At 46.0% G+C, this 21,937-nt stretch overlaps 1 protein-coding gene across 6 annotated transcripts in view; it reads left to right on the forward strand.

Annotated features, from left to right (window-relative positions):
* The window catches only part of LOC138204647 (KAT8 regulatory NSL complex subunit 1-like), a 29,982-nt gene extending 10,454 nt beyond the window's left edge, over positions 1-19,528 (forward strand). For 5 of the 6 annotated variants that reach the window (XM_069160016.1, XM_069160017.1, XM_069160013.1 and 2 more), the window contains 13 exons: positions 8,148-8,289; positions 8,524-8,607; positions 9,589-9,698; positions 10,509-10,650; positions 11,813-11,978; positions 12,391-12,546; positions 13,113-13,337; positions 13,432-13,586; positions 15,379-15,503; positions 15,614-15,671; positions 16,124-16,236; positions 16,346-16,598; positions 17,654-19,528. In XM_069160016.1, coding sequence (XP_069016117.1) covers positions 8,148-8,289; positions 8,524-8,607; positions 9,589-9,698; positions 10,509-10,650; positions 11,813-11,978; positions 12,391-12,546; positions 13,113-13,337; positions 13,432-13,586; positions 15,379-15,503; positions 15,614-15,671; positions 16,124-16,236; positions 16,346-16,598; positions 17,654-17,866 — 1,942 coding nt within the window. In that variant the 3' untranslated portion in view covers positions 17,867-19,528. The remainder of the gene's footprint in view (positions 1-8,147; positions 8,290-8,523; positions 8,608-9,588; positions 9,699-10,508; positions 10,651-11,812; positions 11,979-12,390; positions 12,547-13,112; positions 13,338-13,431; positions 13,587-15,378; positions 15,504-15,613; positions 15,672-16,123; positions 16,237-16,345; positions 16,599-17,653) is intronic. The other variant, XM_069160018.1, reaches the window with a different exon arrangement.
* The last annotated feature ends 2,409 nt before the right edge of the window (positions 19,529-21,937 follow it).

A 21,937-nucleotide genomic window follows, 5' to 3' on the forward strand; every position in this document is an offset into this window, starting at 1 on the left:
TGGACTTACTGACTTGTGCAGGATTGGGTAGATTATTAACAACGTGGCTCCGAACACCGGTTTTTATTATCCTTTTTCTGTGTTGACTTTAGACCTTTGACCTAAATATCTTCATAACGCAACAGGAAGTTTGTGCATGCGTGATCCAAAACAAAATTACGAAAGAAAGTTCTCTCAACACGTTAAGAGCAGCGCTCGCAGACACATCGTGTTTTCAACCGTTATCTCCATACGAACACGCACGGTTTTAAAAAACATCGCAGAAGACGCGATCAATAAGAAAAATGATTGTATTTACACTTGATTTGACCGATCGGATACGCCGGCCACGACTTTAATGTTCTGTTTAATTGGTTTTATATTTATGTGACGTTTGTTCAATAAAGAGCATGTTCGAAATAATTTTATTCCATTTCCTTATTCAGTAGGCATACGTTAAGCAGAGTACCTGTTAAAGCAGAAACATATTGGCATTGTGTTGCTAATATGCACACTTTAATATTTATTTATCACAACCAATGACATCGCGATATTAAATGAAGTTATTGCAGATTTTCCTGACATCGTGCAGGTGTAGTTCACGTTCAGATTTATGTCACGTTATTCTGGGAGAATTAACAGTGTTGCGGATGATTATGTTGGAGGAGGTTTGAGATATTAAATCAAATGTATGATCATGTAAACGGAGTCATTTTATGTTTTTAAACCAAATTTCTACAGTTTTCTCAGAATATTATTTTAAATTTAAATCCTAAATAATACGTCCTCTACAGGTAGGCAAAGTAGGCGTCAATCTTTTAGTGGTTATTCAGACAAAGGCTGTAACATTTGAAAATCAACTGATTATGTAGATGATAAGAGTGATAAGGTCACACAAAAGAGGAAGAGGAATGTCGACCTGACAGCTGATCACAGCTGCTGGCTTCAGTGCTGTTTTCATATTAGCTCCAGTATATTCATGTTTTGTTTGTTATTTAACTGTAAAAATAAACATTTGGGAAATAAAAGATTTTGAGTTAAACAGATAGTCTGAGTAATAAACGTTCTGGCATCTTCACTCAAAGGGAAGTCTTGAAGTTTGCTGTTTAGGGTGGACAAAACTAATCAGATTGATTTATTATCTACATCCTTTTTTAAGTTGAGATCAAAACAATGATTATATATGTGGTGTATTTATCTTGCCTTTTTAATCCCGATACAAAATCTTCATTATAGAGTGTTTCTGCTCAATTTTAAATACTGAATTATATGAACATATTCTACACTTGTTATATTATTTACTTTTATTTAATTATCGTTTTGTATCAAAAGTGAAATATTTACACATCTAGAGGTGTTTCTATAAGGAAGTTGGAGCTGCTTTCCACAAAAAAAAAAATACAAAAATACTGCTGGCTACTTTTAATCAGGCTTAATTATTCGCAACAGTGGGTTGAGGTTCATTAGGTCAGAGGGCACGTTGTGGTGAAAGAAACAGGAAGGGACAACACTTTAGGTGACATTTATTTGTGTTAGTTGTACACAGCAAACAGGTCGCCTCTCATAAACACAAACAGCCAGACTGAGAAAAATCAGATTATAGGCTGCGGTAATTATAGTCCATGAAGGTGTTTATGAATCGGGGGATTGATCTGTAGTTGAGGGGCAGGATCGGATCTTTTGTTGTCGTGATTGTGTTTCCGTTCTCTCATTCGTGCTGCGATCAAAAACAAGTGTCTCTGACATGCAGTCACATCCTCAGGGAGCACCTGGAAGACTCACACGAGTCTCAACACACTCGTCAAGGATTTTATTTCCTCTAAACTGAACCAAACTAATATTCTCAAACAACCAGGCAAACCTCCTCGTAGCTCCTGATTTTCCTTCGTGTGCCTTCCCGTCTGATCTACAGTTAATCTGCCGCTACAGCAAACACGACACATCTTGTTCCTGCTTTACCATGAAAGCTTTTCCAGCAGCCGGCCATTATAAAGGTTTTTATTGTGAGGCGGCGACAGCTTCCTGCACCATTAGTCACTGCTAACAAGTGGTAACTCCTCGGTGCTTTAAAACAGGCGTCCATAGATGCGCTGCCCTTTTTACTTCTACTGGATTAAATACGGCCTTTGAATTCGTATGGTTTACATGTAACATACATGTAACATACATGTTAACCGTGACACAACAGCAGGCCGCGTGTCCCTGTGGCTGCAACTTAAATGTTGGGTTTGCTCCGTGGAAAAATCACTGATTAATCAGTGACTGACCCACATAGGAGCCGGGGCTGAAGGAAGTAATGGGATGTGGCCCCTTCCAGTAGTGAAACGCAGCCCCGTCTATCAAACCCACGTAAATATAACCTGATCCTGAGAGCAGCTGGAGTGTGTTTTTTAGTGTATCACCGGCAAAATGGTGCAATTTGAGCACCACGAAGAGGCTTTTAAAAAGATGTGTTTTTCTGTCACAGCAGCATCCCGTCTCTTTGTGAATGTTTGTTTTGTGGTGGCAAAGCACCGACGATTCCTCGCACGCAGAGTCAAAGCGACTCTGGAAACTGAACACTGTCCACGTGGGACGCAGCCATCCATCCAACAAGCTAAAAAAAAATGGTTCTCTTACCTCACTGCTGCTCATCCAGGAAGTAAGGTGTGTGTGTGTGTGTGTGTGTGTGTGTACACACACAACCATAATGCCACATTCTCACAACTGACGCTTTGTCTCACCTACCAATTACTGGCTCAGAGCACCAGTCAACACCACAGACCGTGTTAACGTCGTCTTCAGGCAGCAGCGCCTCAATTATTCAACGTCAAACGTGGAGAATAACCTATTTATTTCTCGTGCCGGTGTCGACTAATCCCACCGTGGTTTCCCGTATCTCGGAGGATTGGTTGGGGATGGCGACCAACATCTGTTGCTGCGCTTGTGCTGCAGGGCCTCGACGGCCGTAGCGGCCTCCACCAGTGTGTGTGTGTGTGTGTGTGTGTGTGTGTGTGTGTGTGTGTGTGTGTGTGAATTCGAACACACACTAGATCAGGCGTGTTACATGTAACATGGAAAAAAAAACAACGTGTGGGCTCTGATTTTTCTCGTTTCTGAGGCAACAATAATTCTCATCAGGAAATCTCAGATCTTACATAATGGCCTCATAGACAGAACAATGAAAGTGACTGTGATGTTGTAATCTGACCAGCGAACCGGTGAAACGTTCACCAGGTTTTACAAGCTTTTATCTGTCAGATGATAAAGAGTGAGGCCAGATGATCCAGAGTACACGTTGCCTGTAGGATCTTTTATGCAACAGGATGGCGAGAGCGCCTGCTGCTTGTGAATTAGGGTAACCGGGTTGGCTGAGGCTCTGGCGTGCCTTTCATGCTTATAGCTCAGCATTACTCTGCAGTCTGAGAGGCTTGGCTCTGGTGTGTGTGTTTACGTATGCATGCGACCGCCTGTATAGGTTTCTCTCTCTCTCTCCCCTCCCGTTCAACACATCTGGATGTGTTTAGCTCGACCCAAGTTCCTCAACACGAACCCACAGGCGTTACATAACCCCCTTCCTTTATGTAATGACTGCTGCAGCTCTCTGGCTCAATTTGCCCTCTCTAGTTTTTCCTGCCCCACACCCTGTCCTGTCGGCCCGCATTCACAATCCCGGCTCCCGAGCAGTTTCTTCCTGTAAAGGAAAAAGACTTTTAAACAGCTGTGCTACGAAAAACTGCCGACAGCTGTGCGGCCCACGTCGAAAAAAATTCATGGGAAAAAAAAAAACAAGACGAGTTTTTCGGCCCTTTAAATGTTCTCCGACGTCGGGACGATTCTCAGCTCGTTGAATGTGTTTGAATATATCCTCGACTGGAGAGAACAAAAGACGTGAAAACATGACAGCTGCCGCTTTGATTTGCCTCGTTCAGGTGACGGAGCTCGGATGATGTCGGACTGGTTTGTTAAGCATAATTACAAAGTGGTTTTTGAACAGAAAAGTACGTGCCGGTCTTTGTTGTGTTTTTTTGTTTGTTTTTTTTCACTATTTTTGCCAGCAGATTTTTCAACGATGTTTTGAAACTATGAACATGGAGTTAGAAATGATCAAATTACTACTTGTATTTGATGTGATTGATACGGGATTATGAAGTGTTTGGAGTTGATATTGAACATGTGTTGTGAGTCCTGACAGGAGTGTCTCCAACCTATTTTTTTTTCTCCCTTTGATTTCCTTGATGTACCAGGTACAACCGGGTGGAGGCCGCTGCCCAGATGCAATAGATCGTTTCTCCCTGTCGGTCTTTGCAGCTGCAGAGATTAGAAATGTTTGACAGTTCAATAACTCTTTGCATTTAGCGGAGGAGTTTCGGACGGCGCGTCCTTGAATCTTTGTGGCAGGAAGTTATTTCATTTTATTTTCTGAGCTTTGGCTCTCCAGGTTCGACGACCCCGTGCCCTCTCCTCATCGTCAGCCTCAGCGGGACGATGGACCTTCTTATCAAACAGCAGCACTTCAGAGTTGCGCAAAAACATCTGCAAAAAGTTTGCCGAAAACTAGCAAGCGGCCGTCGGATATCAGAAGTGTTTATAGTCTTTCCAACACAACCGCACAGGAAGACGGCGTAAAGAACCCCGTTATCACAGGGGAGTGATACCGTTTAAGCACGGTATTGTTTTTAAACAGTCTCTCCTCCTGGGAGGCTTCGATGGGGTCGCCTTTAGTGGTTCACATGAAAGAGGAGTAACAATACCCGACTCCTCTCTCACCTCCACACAGCTGACGGAAAATTACAGATGTGAACACACCCTCCAGCTGACGTATGAAAGATGCGGGGGGGAGGGGGGGGGGCATGATTTGCAGGCCACACATTAACACTACAGCCGTCTGCGTTGAGTTTATGTGAATGAAACCGTCAGCTGATCACAGGTGACGTTCACAAGCAGCCGGCCTGCAGTGGAGATAACGTATTTAGAGGCAGCTCACTTCTCATATAGTTTCTGTGTTGTACTGTTTTGTCCCAGTCATTTACAGAACACTTCATTTTTTTTATTATGTTTTTTTTTGCAGATTTAATCTGAGTCGTTTTTATAATTCGAGCCGGACAGTTCGCCTTCAAAAATGTATGAAATATCTTGCATCTCTTGCGAGGGTGAAATCAGTATACCCTGATAACGTTTGAGCATGGGAAACGTAACGGTGAGCAAGTGATGCTGCAGCGAGGTGCGTTTTTTTTTTTAATAAATATGAGCGTGAGTATTGCAGAATAGTGTGTAAATCAGAAGCCGTCTTTCGTTCAGGAGATTTTCATGTAAACACCGTGTTCAACATGAGCTCATTGTCGAGTGAAGAAACTATTTTATTTTTATTTAAATGACAGAAGAGATCCCAGTTTCTGGAGAATGACGCGTTGTTCAGCACATGAGCAAACGGGAAGTTAATCCAGCAACAAACTGTGTCCCCATATGGAAAGGAAGTCTCTCTCCCCCTCCCCCATCTAGCATTAACAAGCAAACACGGTGAAGATGGAAGATGATTAGACTGGTGCTGATTTAACCAGAGGACTGAAGAGCAGGTTGTCAGGTGTATTTTTATTTTTTATTTTTTTTGTGGGGGAGGGTGGGGGTGTGTGTTTCTGGGCCACATTTTGTTGGAGCGGTGGTGTTGGTTTTGGAAGGGCCCCGTATGGTTATAGGGGGGGTCCCCAGCTCCGTGTAAAACATATGTGCCGCATCCAGAGAAGCAGCACACAATGGAGAATGTGCTGACAGCCAGGAAACGGTGGCTGTAGTGATTGCCACTGGTGCTTTTGTGTGTGTGGGAGGAGGGGGAGGAAAATATGTCCTGGGGGGGGAGGGGGGGGTATCAATGCTGCTTGCCGACCCCTCCTCCTCTTCCTCCGTCGTCACTCTTTCGATGGAGGTCATTGGACTCGCCGTGGCCTCGGTCTGTTTGTGTTTCAGTAAACGTCACTTTTATCTCTTCCTGCATCGCTTGAATCTGTTGAACTGGTTTCCAGCTCTTTTTTTGTTTTTGTTCTTCTTCTACGTCCCAGAGAGCTGCTGAGTTTTCTTCCCCTGGATTTTAAGTCACCTGCCTCATCGCGTCTTAAGTCGGTGCTTCTGAGGTGTCTCGGGGACTACAGTCGGGACCGAGCAGCGACATCACCCGTCGGTTTGTAAACGGACGCTATGAAACCTCGAGTTTGGCATTTTCTTTGCTAGTTTGGAGCGGTTTGGAGCAGGAAGTGACCATATTTGGACTAGCTGGGGGGGAGGAGCCAGCAGTGGATCTGACTCGATTTAATTGTAACCTGACTGCACCTCAATGTCAATCAAACGGACGCCCCCACCCCCCCAAAAAAACCACATCTTTTTTAATCTTCTTTTCTAATGAATGAGGGATTATTTTCAGATGGACCTCCAGAAAACTAAGAAGAAGGAGTGACTTTAGCTAACAACACCAAGATAACTGATGGACACATTTTATTGACTGAGAATTTCATTAGCATTTGAATGGGAGTCTATGGAGGCTTTTTGGAGCCGGCCTCTAGTGGCACTCGGTGGTATTGCAGCTTAAGGCAGTTCCTCATCTGCCTCATTTTTCAGACCTGGAAGCTATGTCCACTTTTATTTACAGTCTGTGCTTTATTCTCCTTCCACCTTGTCCGGTCACGTCTGTGTTGCCTCTTCTTTGTCAGGCCGAAGCTCGACGTGTCCGCTCTCGCCTCGGTGGTTTCTCACCGTATTTGTAGTCTCACAGAGAGAACGAATCTCCTCCAGATCATTTTCCAGTTCTCCCTTGGGGGACGTCGCACCTGATCCGCCGTCCGCCCACCTTCCGGTGAATCACGGCACGCCGTCCTCGGAGCGGTTAATGAAGTGGTTGGTGCAACAACACACTTTATTTTGTCGTTTTTTCGAGATGAGGCTCCACGGGGACTCGGGCATGCAAATGAACCAGCCGGTGCATCGATCTGGTGCACCAGTCATGGGTGTGTTTGATGAGTGTTGCAGCGTTTTTATGAGTGTTTGTTTATCCGTGTAGACGAGCAGTAAAGGGGAAAGAAAATGCTCCGAGCAGGAACCACTGCAGCAGTGTCCTTGAACGTGTCGTACATGTGGCAGCTGAGTTTAAAAAAAAAAAAAAAAAAAGGGCTGAAAACACCGTGATCGCACCGATCGGCTGATGTCTGCGTCAAAGCTGCAAGAAGTGTCCTTTCTGTTCGGCTCCACAATAAGACGGGATTCATGCTTGGATTATTGGTTATCCCAGTGTCTGCTGCGTTCCCTGACCCAGCAGCCCCACCCCCCTCCACCCCCTCTGGCCTGCAGATTCCCTTTAAAGCCCTTCTGTTCCTCTCCAGACTGCCAGAGCTTCCTGGCTCTCTCTGTCCCCGTTTTTTTTTTTTTTTTTTTTTTTTTTTTTATAATGTTCCCCTCTTTCCTCCTCCTCCTCCTCCTCCTCCTCCTCTCTCCCCAGTAGCGACTTCCTCTGTCCGTCCTGGTGAAGTCCTGAAAAATCAAAAATATAAGCGTGGGGAAGGAGAAAGCACAGAGGAGTGTGAGGGTCTATCTTTGTCTGCCATCTGAGTCATTATTTTCATTGTTCAGTGCACTGCAGTATTTTGATGAAACGGCGCCCTCTGTGGTCGCCGCCGCTCGGTGCAGGCAGCAGACATTTTCCTCTCATGTCTGCCTTTGAAATGCCCATTCTGTGTGTCATACTGGTAAAATGGAGTACCCTGCTCTCAGCTGGTGCTCCTTCTCAGTCGCCGAGTTTAACGGTAAAATGGAAAAACACCCTTTTTTTTCCTCGGTCTCCCGCATCCATAATGCACACCTCATCGTGTTGTTTTTTTCCGGCTGTAAAGCTTTTCCAGGCTGCCTGCAGCTGCCGTCGCTGGGAGCTGTGCATAATACTGATTCACTGACCTCTGCAGTCTAACGGGGGAAATGCTCCATAGGATCATTATTATTTACATGTCGATGTATGTCACGTGATGGGCTGAAACAGGACACTCATTTGCGTGTACTCTTAATTTAATTGGGGCAAACAAACTCACCTTAAAACACATTAATTGTTATATTAGTGTGTTTTCTATGGAGTCTGGTTTTTTTTTTTAATCGAGCACTCACGCCCTTTTTAAAAAACAAAAACAAAAAAACACAATTTTTTTAACCTCCAGATGGAAGCGGGCAGAGAGCCGCTACACCGTGGAGAGGGCGGCCATCATCAGCCACTGGAACTGGCTCCAGGCCCACATCTCGGACCTGGAGTACCGCATCCGACAGCAGACCGACATCTACAGACAGATCCGCGCCAGCAAGGTCGGTCCCCCCCCCATCCCCCCGCTACCCCCCCCTCCCCGCCCACCTCCCCCCTCCTCATTTGATACGATATTAGCTGCAAAAAAAAAAAATCAAATCAAAAGTGAAGTTGCTCTCCGAGTGTTTCGTTTGAGGCTGTGTGATGACGAACAAGCTGCGATGCTCTTGAACCGCGGCTCCCTTTTTTATTTTTATTTTTTATGGAAGTGTAACGCTCACGTCTCGGCTCCGCAGGGCTCCGTGGAGTTGGGAGGCGTTTCCCCCGGCGTGGCGCTCGCAGGGGGAGCGGAGGTGAAGACGGAGCCTGTGAACACTCAGGTGAGCAGCGTAGCGTCTTTTTCCCCGTCGGTGCCTTTTTAAAAAATGTCAACAGAATAAGTTTAGCGCGGCATTTTATGCAGAAATCCTGGTCGGTGAGTCTCAGCGGGATCTCGACGTGTCTGTATCTGGTTTCTGTAATGATTAAAGAATCGAAAGGCCTTTGAGGGGAAGGATGCCCCTTCTTTTCTTTGTTTTGTTTGTTTGTTTTTAAGAAGTAAAATTCCAGCAAGAATGAGCCTTTAAAAAGCTTTCGGCCTGTCGGTCGTATTTCTTGCAACAAAGACTCGGCAACAAACGGAGACAGATTACATCTTGGAGCTGCAAACGCTTTCATAAAAGCTGATAACCAACCATTTAAAAGTGTAGAAATAATAGAAAAGACTGGATAGAAATCAGATTTCAGTTTCTAAATGTTCAAGTTTGATTATAGAGGGTGTTACATTGGAGTGTCTTCTTCCTGATCATCAGTTTGACTTGTTTGTTCTTGCAAATCAAAAGGAAGGAAGTTCTTTTTCTATCGTTCCCCTCAGGTCTGATTTAACGAGATAAAATAAACTCCTTTTAACCTTTTTACATCCAAATCATTTATGACAGGATGATTCTCTCTCTGCATTTGTTTGAATCGTTTATACAAATTCTGGGTCTGCGATCACGGCGTTTGAACAACTGTGTGTCGATCGTCAGCTTGTCATGTTGTTGGTTTGAAAGACTGCTGAAATAAAATGGCAGAAAAACGTGGAGTGCGGAAAGAAATCGAAACTCGAGTTGGATTAAAACTGTGTGTGAACGCTCGTGAAGGAGCTTGATGACGGTTGCAGATCCGAGCCCGGCCCTTTTGTCATAAACCCAGACTGAATAATTCACGTCCAGCGAGGCCTCCGAGCTGCTGGTCAGCTCGCTGTGTCAGTTACCACGAGGTGTAGTCTCACCCGGGTTTTTTTTTTTTTCTTTTTTTTTTCCTCTTATCTGTCGACGCAGGACGTCGGCTCAGAGCGGCTGGAGCACACAGGCTCCGCCCACCTCCCCAACGCAGAGCCGGGCCCGTGGAAAGGTCAGAACGGGCAGCCAGTGAACGGCGTCCTCAGCAGGTACGGCTGCTAATCATTACCTCATTTCTAGTTCCCAGAAAAGGCAGCCGCCCCTCCGAGAAACCGAGTTCTCAGTTAACAGATTCTGATGTTAAACGATAGATTTTTGACTCCTCACAGCTTGAAAGAACACAGAGACTGATAACGTTAACAACAACCGCATGCCTTCGAGGTGACGTTGTTTTCCTGCTGTGACGAGTCAGAGTTCACTGAAGAAAAGAGAAATGCTCTTTCTAAAATATAAAGATTTGTCACATCTGATAGTAAACTGAACGTCCAACAGCAGTCTTACAGGGTTATGAAAACAACAACTTATTTTTACATTTAATATGCAAAAAGATGCATTTATTAATAGAGAAAAGTTTGGCTCAGATTAATTGTTAGTCCGGGTCTTATTGTTGCCGCTGCATCTTAAACCGAGATGAATTTATGAGGATTTTACTCTTTAATTTGTTTTTTATATTAATACTCTGCTCGACTGAATGTTCACCTCCTGAACATATAAGACAAGAAAATACTTTATTTATCCCGCAGTTGGGAAATTTAGTCGTCACAGCAGCTTATGAATACAGGAAGAAAATAATAAGTAGAATAAAAAAACAACACTTGGAGACATACAAGCTTTTTACACAAAATAAATAAATACTACTTTGATCTATAGTGAAAAATGATATTTTATATGATATTTCTGAATAGGAAAAACACGTAATTTACTTTCAACAAGTTGATTAATATCTTAAAATGTCTTTTATATCTCCTGAGCTCTGTGACCTCACCGTCTCCGTCTCCGTGGTTGTTTTTCCCCGACAGGATGACGGAGAGCTCCGACCCGAAGCACCAGCAGCCGTCAGCCTACGACAGCACGTGCGTCGCCGCGCGCACGCGACCGCTCGTCAGCTGCCGGCGGCGGCGGCTCATTCAGCCCAACACTGTGCCCAACCTTAACGGCAAGGTGAGTCCCGGCGGCCGCCAATTCACCGTCACAAACAAAAACAAAAACAAAACAAAAAACCGTCTGGTAGGAAAACGTTTGTGTCAAAAAAAAAAAGAAAAAGCGGTTTGAGGCCGAGATCTCAGTCCATGAATGGACTTTTTATTCTCTCACAACGTGTCGAGTGTCTTCGCCTCGCTGATTTAGTTTTCTCAAGTTTGTAACCCAATAACTGAGGAAAGGAAACGAGAGATGGCTGACTTATTTATGAAAAAGTAGGACATCTTCCATCACAGCCGAACAACAAAAGAAGAGAAATCACCCTCGTGACGACTCGCAGTCGAAGACGAATAGAAGCTGATTGTTCCTGTTTTTATTTTTTCCGTAATACCGAGCGTGACTTTAAATAGTGTTAAAAAAAAGTGGTGTGTATTAATCTGGGATCTTATTGCAGTGACACTTCTGTGTAACATGTATATTCAGCCACGTTTGTCCTACAGTTAATTGATATAAGTAGAAATAATCTTGCCGTTCGGCACCGAGCAGAACTAATATTCTAATATTATAACCTTTTTTCTGAAAGCTGTGAAAATGACGCCAAAACCTGCAAAGAGCAAAATGTTCTCTGCCGTGACTCACTGAACTCCTGCGGTGTTTCTAGAAGCCACTTATTCTTCACTGAGTAACATTTTATTTAAAGCTCCTGTACTTCACATGTTTCCGGGTGTTTGTATTTGCAGCTCTGATGACCGTACGCACGATATCGTTCGAGTTTTAAACACCAAAACAAAAACGCTGTGATTCTCTGCAGCTCCATCAACAACAGGCTGTTTTTTTTAAGATGCATTGTAATTAAAGACCCTCTCTTCTGATTGGCTGACTCGTATCTTGCGTGACACACGGCTCCGGCCAATCAAAGGCTTTTCTTCGGTGTCATAACTTGCTGGCTCCACTTTTGAGTTTTCTGCACATAAAAGGTTGGACGGCAGCTGCTTGTCTCTTCCTGCAAATCTGCAGTCGTTTCCAAGGAAACCATGGCAGCCCTACTTTAAGGAGTGTTTGAGTGACGGCATATCGAGGCATTTTATACATCATTGGAAAGCAAAAACGTGAATTCATTGAATTGATTAAAAAAAAGAAAAGAAAGGAATGGTGAACTGTATGGTTTTGCACCCCCCTGCAGGCCGCGAGGAGCGTCTGCATCCAGTGTACCTGCAGGGTGAACCCCAGCTGTGCGATGTGTGGTGGCTGGCCCACCCCCAGAGAGGACCCTCAGTACGACCTGCCCACGCTGGACCGCCTGTCGAGACTGGATCTTGGCGTCCACCCCATCCTCTCCTTCCCCGACGGTGAGCGCCGGTTCACAGTTTACGCCGTTGCTTCCTACTTTCCATGTGGAGGGGAAGACAAACAGGGAGCGGCCAAAGAGACTCTCAGCAGGAAGTCCTACAGACGTCATGTAGACAAACTGTTCTGTCTCTGATGTGGAGCGTATCCCTCGAGATAAATTATTTTCTCCTTCTTCTTTTTTCTGTTTGCCGATATGAGTTTTACTTTCTGATAAAACACTGAAGTCACTGAAATCAAACCATCTTTTTTGGAGTATAAACATGAACTTTAAACACCCAACAACAGCACATTTGCTCGTATAGTAGATTTCCCCTACGGCTGGTTATGATCTTTGAATCGTGGCAAACCTGAAAAATTCCACGTGTTAAAATGTCCCGGTTTAGTGTTTTTAAGCCTCGTTTCCTTCCCCAGACGTTTGTATAGGCCTCCGCCTGCAGCAGGTGATGAAGAGCCAGTGGCAGACCAAGTCGCTGGAGAGGAGCAAACCACTGAAGAAGCTCTCCCTCAAACACAAGCTGTCCTCGTCCAAAGAGAAGCACAAGTTCGCCAACTCGCTCATGGCAGTCCGTAAGTACGGCGGCGCTTTGGGTTTCTCCTCCCGACACGTCCGAGATCGAGCCAATCTAAAATACGAAGACTTTAAAAACATCTCCAATCATGAAGAGTTTCACACCTGGAAATGTAAGAAGACAGCTGGTGAAACTGTGAAGTCACTGTAACACAGTGACTCCGTTGTATTGCAGGTCATTTGTTTTTTTATTTATTTCACAATGCACTTTTCCTCCAGTGAGGGTTTGGTTTCGTAACGCTGCAGGGCAGAGGCGCTTCTCAGAAGGAGACTCTGCTTCCTGGGAAACACAAGAGGGGAGACGAGCTCCTGTTACTCAGAATTACTTTCCTAATCGGCAGAAAAAGCAATCGGATACTATTATTATAAGAATTGTTATTTTTTTCAAGCAGCAAATGCATTTTAACTGATTCTACCTGCTGAACTGAGGATTTAACGCCATCTGTTGTATTTGGCGGCTCACAGACGTCCTTTTTTTTTTTTTTTTTTTTTTTTTTTTTTTGAGTGTTTACACATTTGCTGTGAAGTGAAATGTCTCTGACCCGAGTGGCTCCCGGTGTTGCAGGACTGGGCCACTATAAGAACCGGGTCGAGAAGCCGAGGGCCGCGGACGGCGGCGTGGGCGTGGGCGGCAGCAGCAGCGGCGGCGGCATGCTGAACACACCGCGGCTGGAGGGCCAGACCGTCTGCAAGATGGAGCGGCTGCAGGGCCTCTCCACCCCGCTGGGCCCGTACGACAAGAACTACAGCCGCAAGAGATTACGAGAGCACTCGCTGGACCGGGCCGACTGTGAGTCTCCGAGACAGAAAATCACAGTCAGGCGTTCATCACGGAAAGGTTCTCCTCTGAATCTGACCGTCTCTCTGTCTGTCTTGTCCTCCAGCGTCCCCTAAACTATTCCTGGACTCGAGCAGCACCTGTCCGACTCTGGCCAACATGCACTCGTCCCTCCACAGCCCGCTGACGCGCCAGCTGTCCACGTCCTCGGAGAACTCCACACCACTGGGCGCGAGCAGCCAGAGCATCCCCAGCACACCCGTAAGGACACACGGGCCTCACACGGGCCTCACACGGGCCTCGCCTCACACGGGCCTCGCCTCACACGGTCCTCACACGGGCCTCACACGGGCCTCGCCTCACACGGGCCTCGCCTCACACGGGCCTCACACGGGCCTCGCCTCACACGGGCCTCACACGGGCCTCACACGGGCCTCGCCTCACACGGGCCTCACACGGGCCTCGCCTCACACCGGCCTCACACGGGCCTCGCCTCACACGGGCCTCACACGGGCCTCGCCTCACACGGGCCTCGCCTCACACGGGCCTCGCCTCACACGGGCCTCACACGGGCCTCGCCTCACACCGGCCTCACACGGGCCTCGCCTCACACGGGCCTCGCCTCACACCGGCCTCACACGGGCCTCGCCTCACACGGGCCTCACACCGGCCTCACACGGGCCTCGCCTCACACGGGCCTCACACGGGCCTCGCCTCACACGGGCCTCACACCGGCCTCACACGGGCCTCGCCTCACACCGGCCTCACACGGGCCTCGCCTCACACGGGCCTCACACGGGCCTCGCCTCACACGGGCCTCGCCTCACACCGGCCTCACACGGGCCTCGCCTCACACGGGCCTCGCCTCACACGGGCCTCGCCTCACACGGGCCTCGCCTCACACGGGCCTCGCCTCACACGGGCCTCGCCTCACACGGGCCTCGCCTCACACGGGCCTCGCCTCACACGGGCCTCACACGGGCCTCGCCTCACACCAGCCTACCGGCCTCTGCGCTATTCGTTTCAGCCTCGTGGCTGGTAATGAGGTTAATGACCCGCCTGCGTACACTGTTTGTTTTGTTTAACCCTTCATCTGCCGGCTCTGATGGATCACACGAGGTTTTCACGTGACGCACGACCTCGTTAAAGGCGCCAAAACATTATTACAGCGTTATGGGTCAAATGCTGAGTCACAGTTTTGACACTTCAGTGTCGGTCGGTTTTAGAGACACAGTTTGGTTTGTTTTGTCCAGAAGTCATTTATTTTCAGAGAAAAAAAAGTCTCATTGAATATATTTCTTCACGTCACAGTTAAAAACACTCGAAGAAAAGACTCCGAGCTGTTAAATCCTTCCTGTGAAAGAGGAGCGTTCGGTGAGAAGCTGCCATGTTCTGATAGAAACGTGTCGACACGGCTTCACGTGTGCAGTGAAATAATCTGACTGATTATTTAAATCAAACTGAGGGATTCTCCCCCTGAACAGAACGTCTCCTCCTGATTCACAGACGTCATCGTTTCACCTTCTCATAAGAAAACCGCTGCGGATGTCAGAGGACACGCTGCCGAACATCCGGTCCGTTATCAGACTCGGCTGACGCGCCAGATTGTGATTAAAAAAAAACGGGGGGAAAAACCGAGCGGGGCGAGAATCTGAAACTGAAACTTCATTTGTTTGTGTTTTTTAACATTCGAAAGTTATCGGAGCAGAAAAGAATCAGGAAGCAGCTGGCTCGGCAAAACATCTGTCTCTGCTCATTTGCATACGAGGCCCATTTGCTTTGTACACAGAGGCGACCCGAGGCGTCGGGATTCAAATGATCTTGTGACACATTAAATATTCATAAAAGCACTCGTAGGTTCAGAAATTTACTTCCTCAGATTGAAAAAAACCAACTTTGTCAGCACAAATGTGCAGCTGCATAAATGGAAACCTGGATATTTCTGCAGCTGCACGAGCAGAGAACCAATCAAATCATCACAAACACTGATCGTTTAAACGTGGTTGAATTTTGTGTCATTGATGATTATTTACGACATCATAATCTCCTCCAGCAGCAGCCAATCAAGAGGCGGCGAGGCGAGAGCTCCTTCGACATCAACAACATCGTGATCCCCATGTCTGTGGCCGCCACCACCCGGGTGGAGAAGCTGCAGTACAAAGAGATCCTGACGCCCAGGTACACCACAAGGGGGCGCTTCAGGGGGGTCTGGAGTCACCGTGGAGCTCGTTAGAGCCGCTTGACTTCCTGTTCTCACACTTTTTGTTTTTTTGTCGTGTTTGCTCCAGCTGGCGATCCGTTGACATCTTCTCTCAGCCAATCACTGAAGAGGAGAACGAACGGGAGGTGAGCAAACTTTATATAGGAACACAGAACACCTGCTGCTCTGCTCTCACCTCAGTTCAGATTAACGGTGACACCTGGTGGTCGGATTTGTAACTACAAGGTTAATTTATGAGACTGGATTCAGATGAAATAACCTTCAAAGATTATATTCATCAAGGATTAAAATGCAGAATGTCCCTTTTTTTTTTTTTTTTTTTTTTTTTTTTAATCTAAAATTTAAACAAATTTGAAAAATTATGTTCAGAAATAAGGCAAAGAAAACAAGCAAATTGATCACTTAACAAGGAAGTGTGTCTGTAGATCCTCCATTTTTTTACATTTAATTTTCATAGATATGTAATATGTTATTTGTGATATTTAAAAAAACTCTTGACAGGTCAAATCTGATGACTCATCAGTCCAGACTGTGGCAGTAAAACCTGTTTTGTGTGTGTGTGTGTGTGTGTGTGTAGGTTGAGGATCTGACGGACGCGGCCTTCATCCAGCTCCATCAGCCCCACGAGGACCAGGAGCGAACCCGCTGGACCTGGATGGCCCTGGCGCCGGCCAAGAGGAGGGGCAGCAGGTGACTCCTCCTCCTCCCCCGCTCCCTCCAGCCTCCTCCCAGCGTTAACGTCCCGCTGCTTGACGCTCCTCTGTGGACATGAAACTCACCTCCAGTGTCCCCCCTCCAGGTCGTACAAGTCGGTGGACGGGCGGACCACGCCGCTGCTGTGCGGGACGAACCCCCCCACCCCTCAGCCCGCGTCCCCGGACCCCGGCCACTGCCCCATGCTGCACGACTACAGCCACGTGCCGTCGCCCATGAGTCCGGCCAGCCCCGACACCGCCTCCAACCCCCACACGCCCTGCTCCAGGGACTCCCACCGGCTGCTGTCCAGCGAGGACACGCGCTGCTCCACGCCGGACTTTACCTTCGAAGAGCGGGTACGCAGCGCCGCCAAGAAACCCGTTTAACACGCGTCCAAAGTCCGTCTAAAAATAGTCCAGGAAACCAGTTTCAAACATATCCAACCCCAAGGTCACAGCGACCTTTAACCACCAAAATCCAATCAGTTCATCTTTGGGACCGAGTGAACGTTTGTGCCAAATTTGAAGAAATGGCTCCGAGGTGTTCCTGAGAACGGGACGGACACGAGGGAGCAGTGATACCCGTCCTAAAATTAATTTCACGTGTCGCACAATGAAGTCATTAAGTGTCCTGGAAATGGTTGTTGATGATCTTCTGCGTCTGAAGCATTTTATTTTTTGTGTGTAACTTGACCCGCTGAAAGATTCATGAGACGTTCAGTGAGAAAACAAACTCCGAAGAGGCGACTTGAGAGAAAAGCGTCTCGTCTTTGCTGTTATTTACTTCTTCTGTGGTGGAAACTCGTTTCAGGAGAACGTAGCTCACCGTAACTTCATCTTCCGAGTCGCGGTAACTCGACATTACGGCCACTGATTCAGACTAAAAATAGTCTCGGTGAGACGCCACACAGACTCCTCAACCTTTCAACACGGCAGCGGATGTTTGACGGGTTTATATTTTGAAAATGTAATAATGATATTTCCTTCATCAGCGTCAAATGTCTGCCCTGAAATAAAAAGTCTTATTTTCATCCTGAAAAAGGGGGAAAAGTTAAAGACCCCCTGCAGTGAAGATCTTAGTTTCTAACCTTGTTAACTGGTCCGTGTGTTTAATGAACACCATGACGGAGCAGTTTCACTTCAGAAATGCTGACGGTCTCTAAAATACAGATTCAGAGTTTCATATGTCACACAGCGAAGCAACCAATCAGGTCTTTGAGGAGGGCGGAGCTTCTTCTCCTTCCATAGATCTGCTCTTGACCGAAGGTGTCGAGTTACATCCGAGTCACTTTTAAGGCTTTTAAAAAATAAAAACTCCTAAAATGTTTTTAATTTGGACGAGTTTTGAATGAAACTTTTGAAAGAACCCTTTCGTCTAACCCTCTTTTTGATTCTGTGCGTGTCGTCTCCAGACGGTGGCGCCGTGGGAGCGCCGCGGCTTCCCCCTGCCAGAGGACCCGGCTCCGGAGCCCGAGCCCGAGCCCGACCACAACGCCCGGCCCAGGATGCGCAGCATCTCGGGTTGCCGAGCAACGGCCTTCGGGCGCCTGGACTCGGACGACGCAGACATGCTCTGCGATGACGACAGCGGCGGCCCGAAACACAAAGCCCCCGCCCAGCGATGAATGACGGACAGGCGGAGGACTGCCCCTCCCCTCCCCTTCCCTCCACCCCTTACACATATACACACACACACACACACACACGCACGCACGCACGCACACACACACACACACACGCACACACACACGCACACAGCTCCTCTCTGGCATTAACAAGCAGAACCTCAACGCAGAATAAGATGACATGGGTTCCTGTTGTTTGATATTCAAACATCAGTCTAATACTTTTCACAGTTTTTAGTGAACATTATGGAGATAGAAGCCTTTCCCTACACTTGTTTTTGTCACAGGTTATAAAAAAATAAAAAAAACGAGATAAATGTAAAAAAAAAAAAAAAGTATAAAACCAACACGTTACAAAAAAGATTTCTGTAGTAGGCTAAACAATGTACATGGGGGGGCTTAGTGGTGTTTCATACGTCGCGTGTACACTCGTAGCGCACTATGTAGCGGACTCCTCAAAATATGGCCAAAGGGTGTTTTCTATTAACTAGTTTGCTTGTAATTCCCATGTACATTTTTAGTGGAGTGACAAATAACAAAACAAGAAAAAATACCCCCTCCTTCCTTCTTCCTCCTCCTCTTCCTCAACTTCTTCCCCCTCATCCAAATAAACAGGTACATTTGAGATGTGGTTCCCTCCTACTTCCTCTAGAGGTCGCCTGAAATCACCAGAGCACTTCTCCGACTGCCAAGTCCACCTTTTTTTTGTTTTTTTTTGCTTTCTTTGTTTGTTTCTCCATTCCTGACTCGTTTCTTCTTTTTTTTCTTTGTTTGTTTATCTCGTTCCGTCTGTTCCAGCAGTAACACATTAGTTGTGTTTGTTGAATAGTAAAAAAAAAACAAAAAAAAACACAAAAAATCATTCCTCTTTAACCGTCTCTTTTTTTGGAGGGCCCCCCCCCCTCCTGCCCCTCCCTCCCCTCTCTTCTGTTCTCCAGTGGGGTGTTGTTTGTTTTTGTTTGTTTATTTTCGTTTTGTTTCTTGAGCACTTGCCCAACCAGAAAGCTGCTGCTGCATGCTCCAGAAAAAAAACAACAAGTCTTATTACGACGGCACAGAAAGTTAAGACTTCACATTTTAATTTAAAGTAAAGGAAATGAATCGCAGCTGATCTCACTCCTCGTGGCTGTTTCACAAAAATACAATCTTGTGGCTAAATAAACACGACCCGCCCCGCCCCATCCTCTTCCTCTTCCTCTTCCTCTCTGTTCTTCCTCCTCCGGTTTTCAAACACTTCAGATGTAGCAGCTCTCAGCTAGACGCCCCCCCGAGCTCAGGTTCTTGTGCTGTTCGCTAGTTTTTCCCTCCGATTGATCCGACTTGATTGGGTTGTTTTTTGTTTTGTTTTTCTCCCCCCCCCCCTTCCTCCCGCGCAGCATCCATATATAACCACACTTTCTCTCTCTCTGTCTATCTCCCCCCTCCCTCTCCACCTTAAGTAACTAATTGCTATGCAAATAAAGATCTATGGTTTTTCATTTTACACCTCTTTTTATGCCACAGCCATTCAAGTCACTTATGTTTGTTTGTTTTTTTCTTTTGTAGTTAAGCAAGATGTCAATGTACCTGTTCGATTGTTGCAGCAGTTAACCTAATCAAAAAAGCAGACTTGTTTTTTCTTTTTTGTAAATAGTACCATTAAAACATTTATGTTTAACTTGGCGCTCTTGTTCTGGACTCAAGTTCATTCAAAAGTGTCCGAAGTCACCGCTTCGTCTTTTTGTTTTTATTAACAAGAGTCTGAACGGCAAACCAGTGGTGACGTCACCCGTCGGTTTGTGAACGGCCGTCACGAAACTTGGATTTGAATTTTGGTCGTCAGGGCGGTTTGGAGCAGGTAGTGACCATATTTGGACGAGCTGGGAGCGGAGCCAGCAGTGGATCTGACCGATCTGATTGGAAACCTGATGATACTACGTCCCGCCCACCGATAGCTGTAACCTGACTGCACCACAGGCCTGTCAATCAAACAGACACGCCCCCAAAAACAGGTCTTCTTGAATCTTCTTTTCTAATGAATGAGGGATTATTTTCAGATGGACCTCCAGAAAACTAATAAGAAGGAGTGACTTTAGCTAACAACACCGAGATAACTGATGGACACATTTTATTCACTTTGGATTTGATGAGAGAAGTTGAATGGGAGTCTATGGAGCCGGAGGCTTTTTGGAGCCGACCTCTAGTGGCACTCGCTGGTATTGCAGCTTAAAGGAGCTTCAACATCCGCCTCATTTCTCACACCTGGAAGCTTCAGACACTTTTATATAAACATCTCAACATCCACAACGACGGTGACTTCATAGCATTTATTTTCAAATACACATATACAGCAACGAGAATCATCATAAACCAGTTATTGATAAAATGCACAATAACGAGAACAATCACATTTCCACAAACTGTACAGCGTCAGAAGTAACCGAAAAGAAAAAATAACAAAGGGTGAAGGTTTTTTTTTTTTTTTTTTTTTTTGGTTTTTTTTTGTTACTGCAGAAACCTCTCAAGACGTTAAACTGGGACGGCGTCCCATCCCTCAGAGCTCCTGTCTGTCCTGCACACCGAGACGAAAGTGGTCTACCGGGACAAAAGAACCCAGATTTATTTCCATTTAATTTTTTTTTAGCATGCAGATAAGGTTGTAAGCGACACCCTCCAGTCCTACGTGGCGATTTCAAAACCAGCCGGGAGCAAAGTTGAGACCTTTTTTTTTTTTTTTTTTGACCCGCACATTTCTAGTTAAGATCGGCATATCCGTCCAAGAGCCAAAGAATATATAAACAGGATATACAAAGAGACCACTTTGTGAAAAGGGGAGGCAACAGGCACACGACCGTCTCTTACATGAGGTTGCATGCAAGAAGCTGTTTCACTCATATTTAATGCGAGTAAATGAACCACTGGGATCGACATTAGGACGCATCTGAGCACATGAACTGGGTTTGTCTTTTTAAAGGAATGTGTTGTTGGTTTTTTTACTAATATATCTCCAGCTGAAAATAAATAAATGCTAACCTGAATGAAAAATGCGGCCAAAAGTAAGTGGACACGCTTAAGCCATCTTTGCTTGTTTGGAGCCAGAGGTGACCATATTTGGACGAACTGGGGGAGGAGCCAGCGGTGAAGTGGACATTTTTTTTTAAGGCCTAAAATCTAATTAGTGACGGGATTATTTTCAGATTTACCACCAGAAAAACTAATAAGGAGCAATTGTAGCTAACAATACCAAAATAAATTGTGGAAAAAAAAATATTGAGTTTGTATTTGATGAGAGAAGATGAATGGGAATCTATGGAGCCAAAGCCTTTTCTTTGTTGTGTTTTTGGAGCTGCCCCCTAGTGGCCCTCTGTGGTATTGCACGTCATGGCCGAGAATTACTATGAAAACTCAAGTTTTCTCACTTTCTTGTAACCTTTAATTTGACCTGTAACGTTGGCGTGTCCACATACTTTTGCCGTGTAGCGTAACGTTTGTAAGGAGCTTAAGCTTTTTTGTTGTTTTTTTCTTGATGTGTCCTGTCTCAGCGTGACGATGGACTGCTGAAGCTCATGAACTAAATTGCTGCACAGTTGCCAGATCCCTCGTCTCAACCCGTCCGTTCGTCCGTCTGTCAATCACCCGCTCATCCGTCCATCTGCTCTGCACCGCGGTCGTTTCCCTTCAGCTCGGGTACATTTTCCAACCGTTAAAGCGAGACCGCGTAATTTCTGAGAGGAGAAAAATAATCTCCTTACGAATAATTATTAACAATAAAATAAGTTTGTTTTTGTTTATTTTGCAGCTGCAGCTTCAGTCCATCTATCTTGTTAGTTTAACAGCTCTCTAGCTTAGCGTTTTAGCTACTCAGTAATGAACCATGTCGCTGCAGCTGTCTTCTTGTTTAGCAGAAGTTTCACAGTTTCGCTTTAAAGTTGAATTCATTCAATAACTGGGATTAACATTATTCTACCTACTTGTTTTAGTGCATATAGCAGTTTAAATACTGGAATCAGTGACAAAGCTGAACGGGCTCGAGACTCCGCCGCATAGTTCAGCTGTGGAAATTACACTTAAGGTTAATCCTCCCCCTACCCC

The sequence above is a fragment of the Embiotoca jacksoni genome, unplaced genomic scaffold (genome assembly GCF_022577435.1).
Source record: "Embiotoca jacksoni isolate LCO1_2020_lvr unplaced genomic scaffold, fEmbJac1.0.p SCAF_26, whole genome shotgun sequence".
Classification (NCBI taxonomy): Eukaryota; Metazoa; Chordata; class Actinopteri; family Embiotocidae; genus Embiotoca; species Embiotoca jacksoni.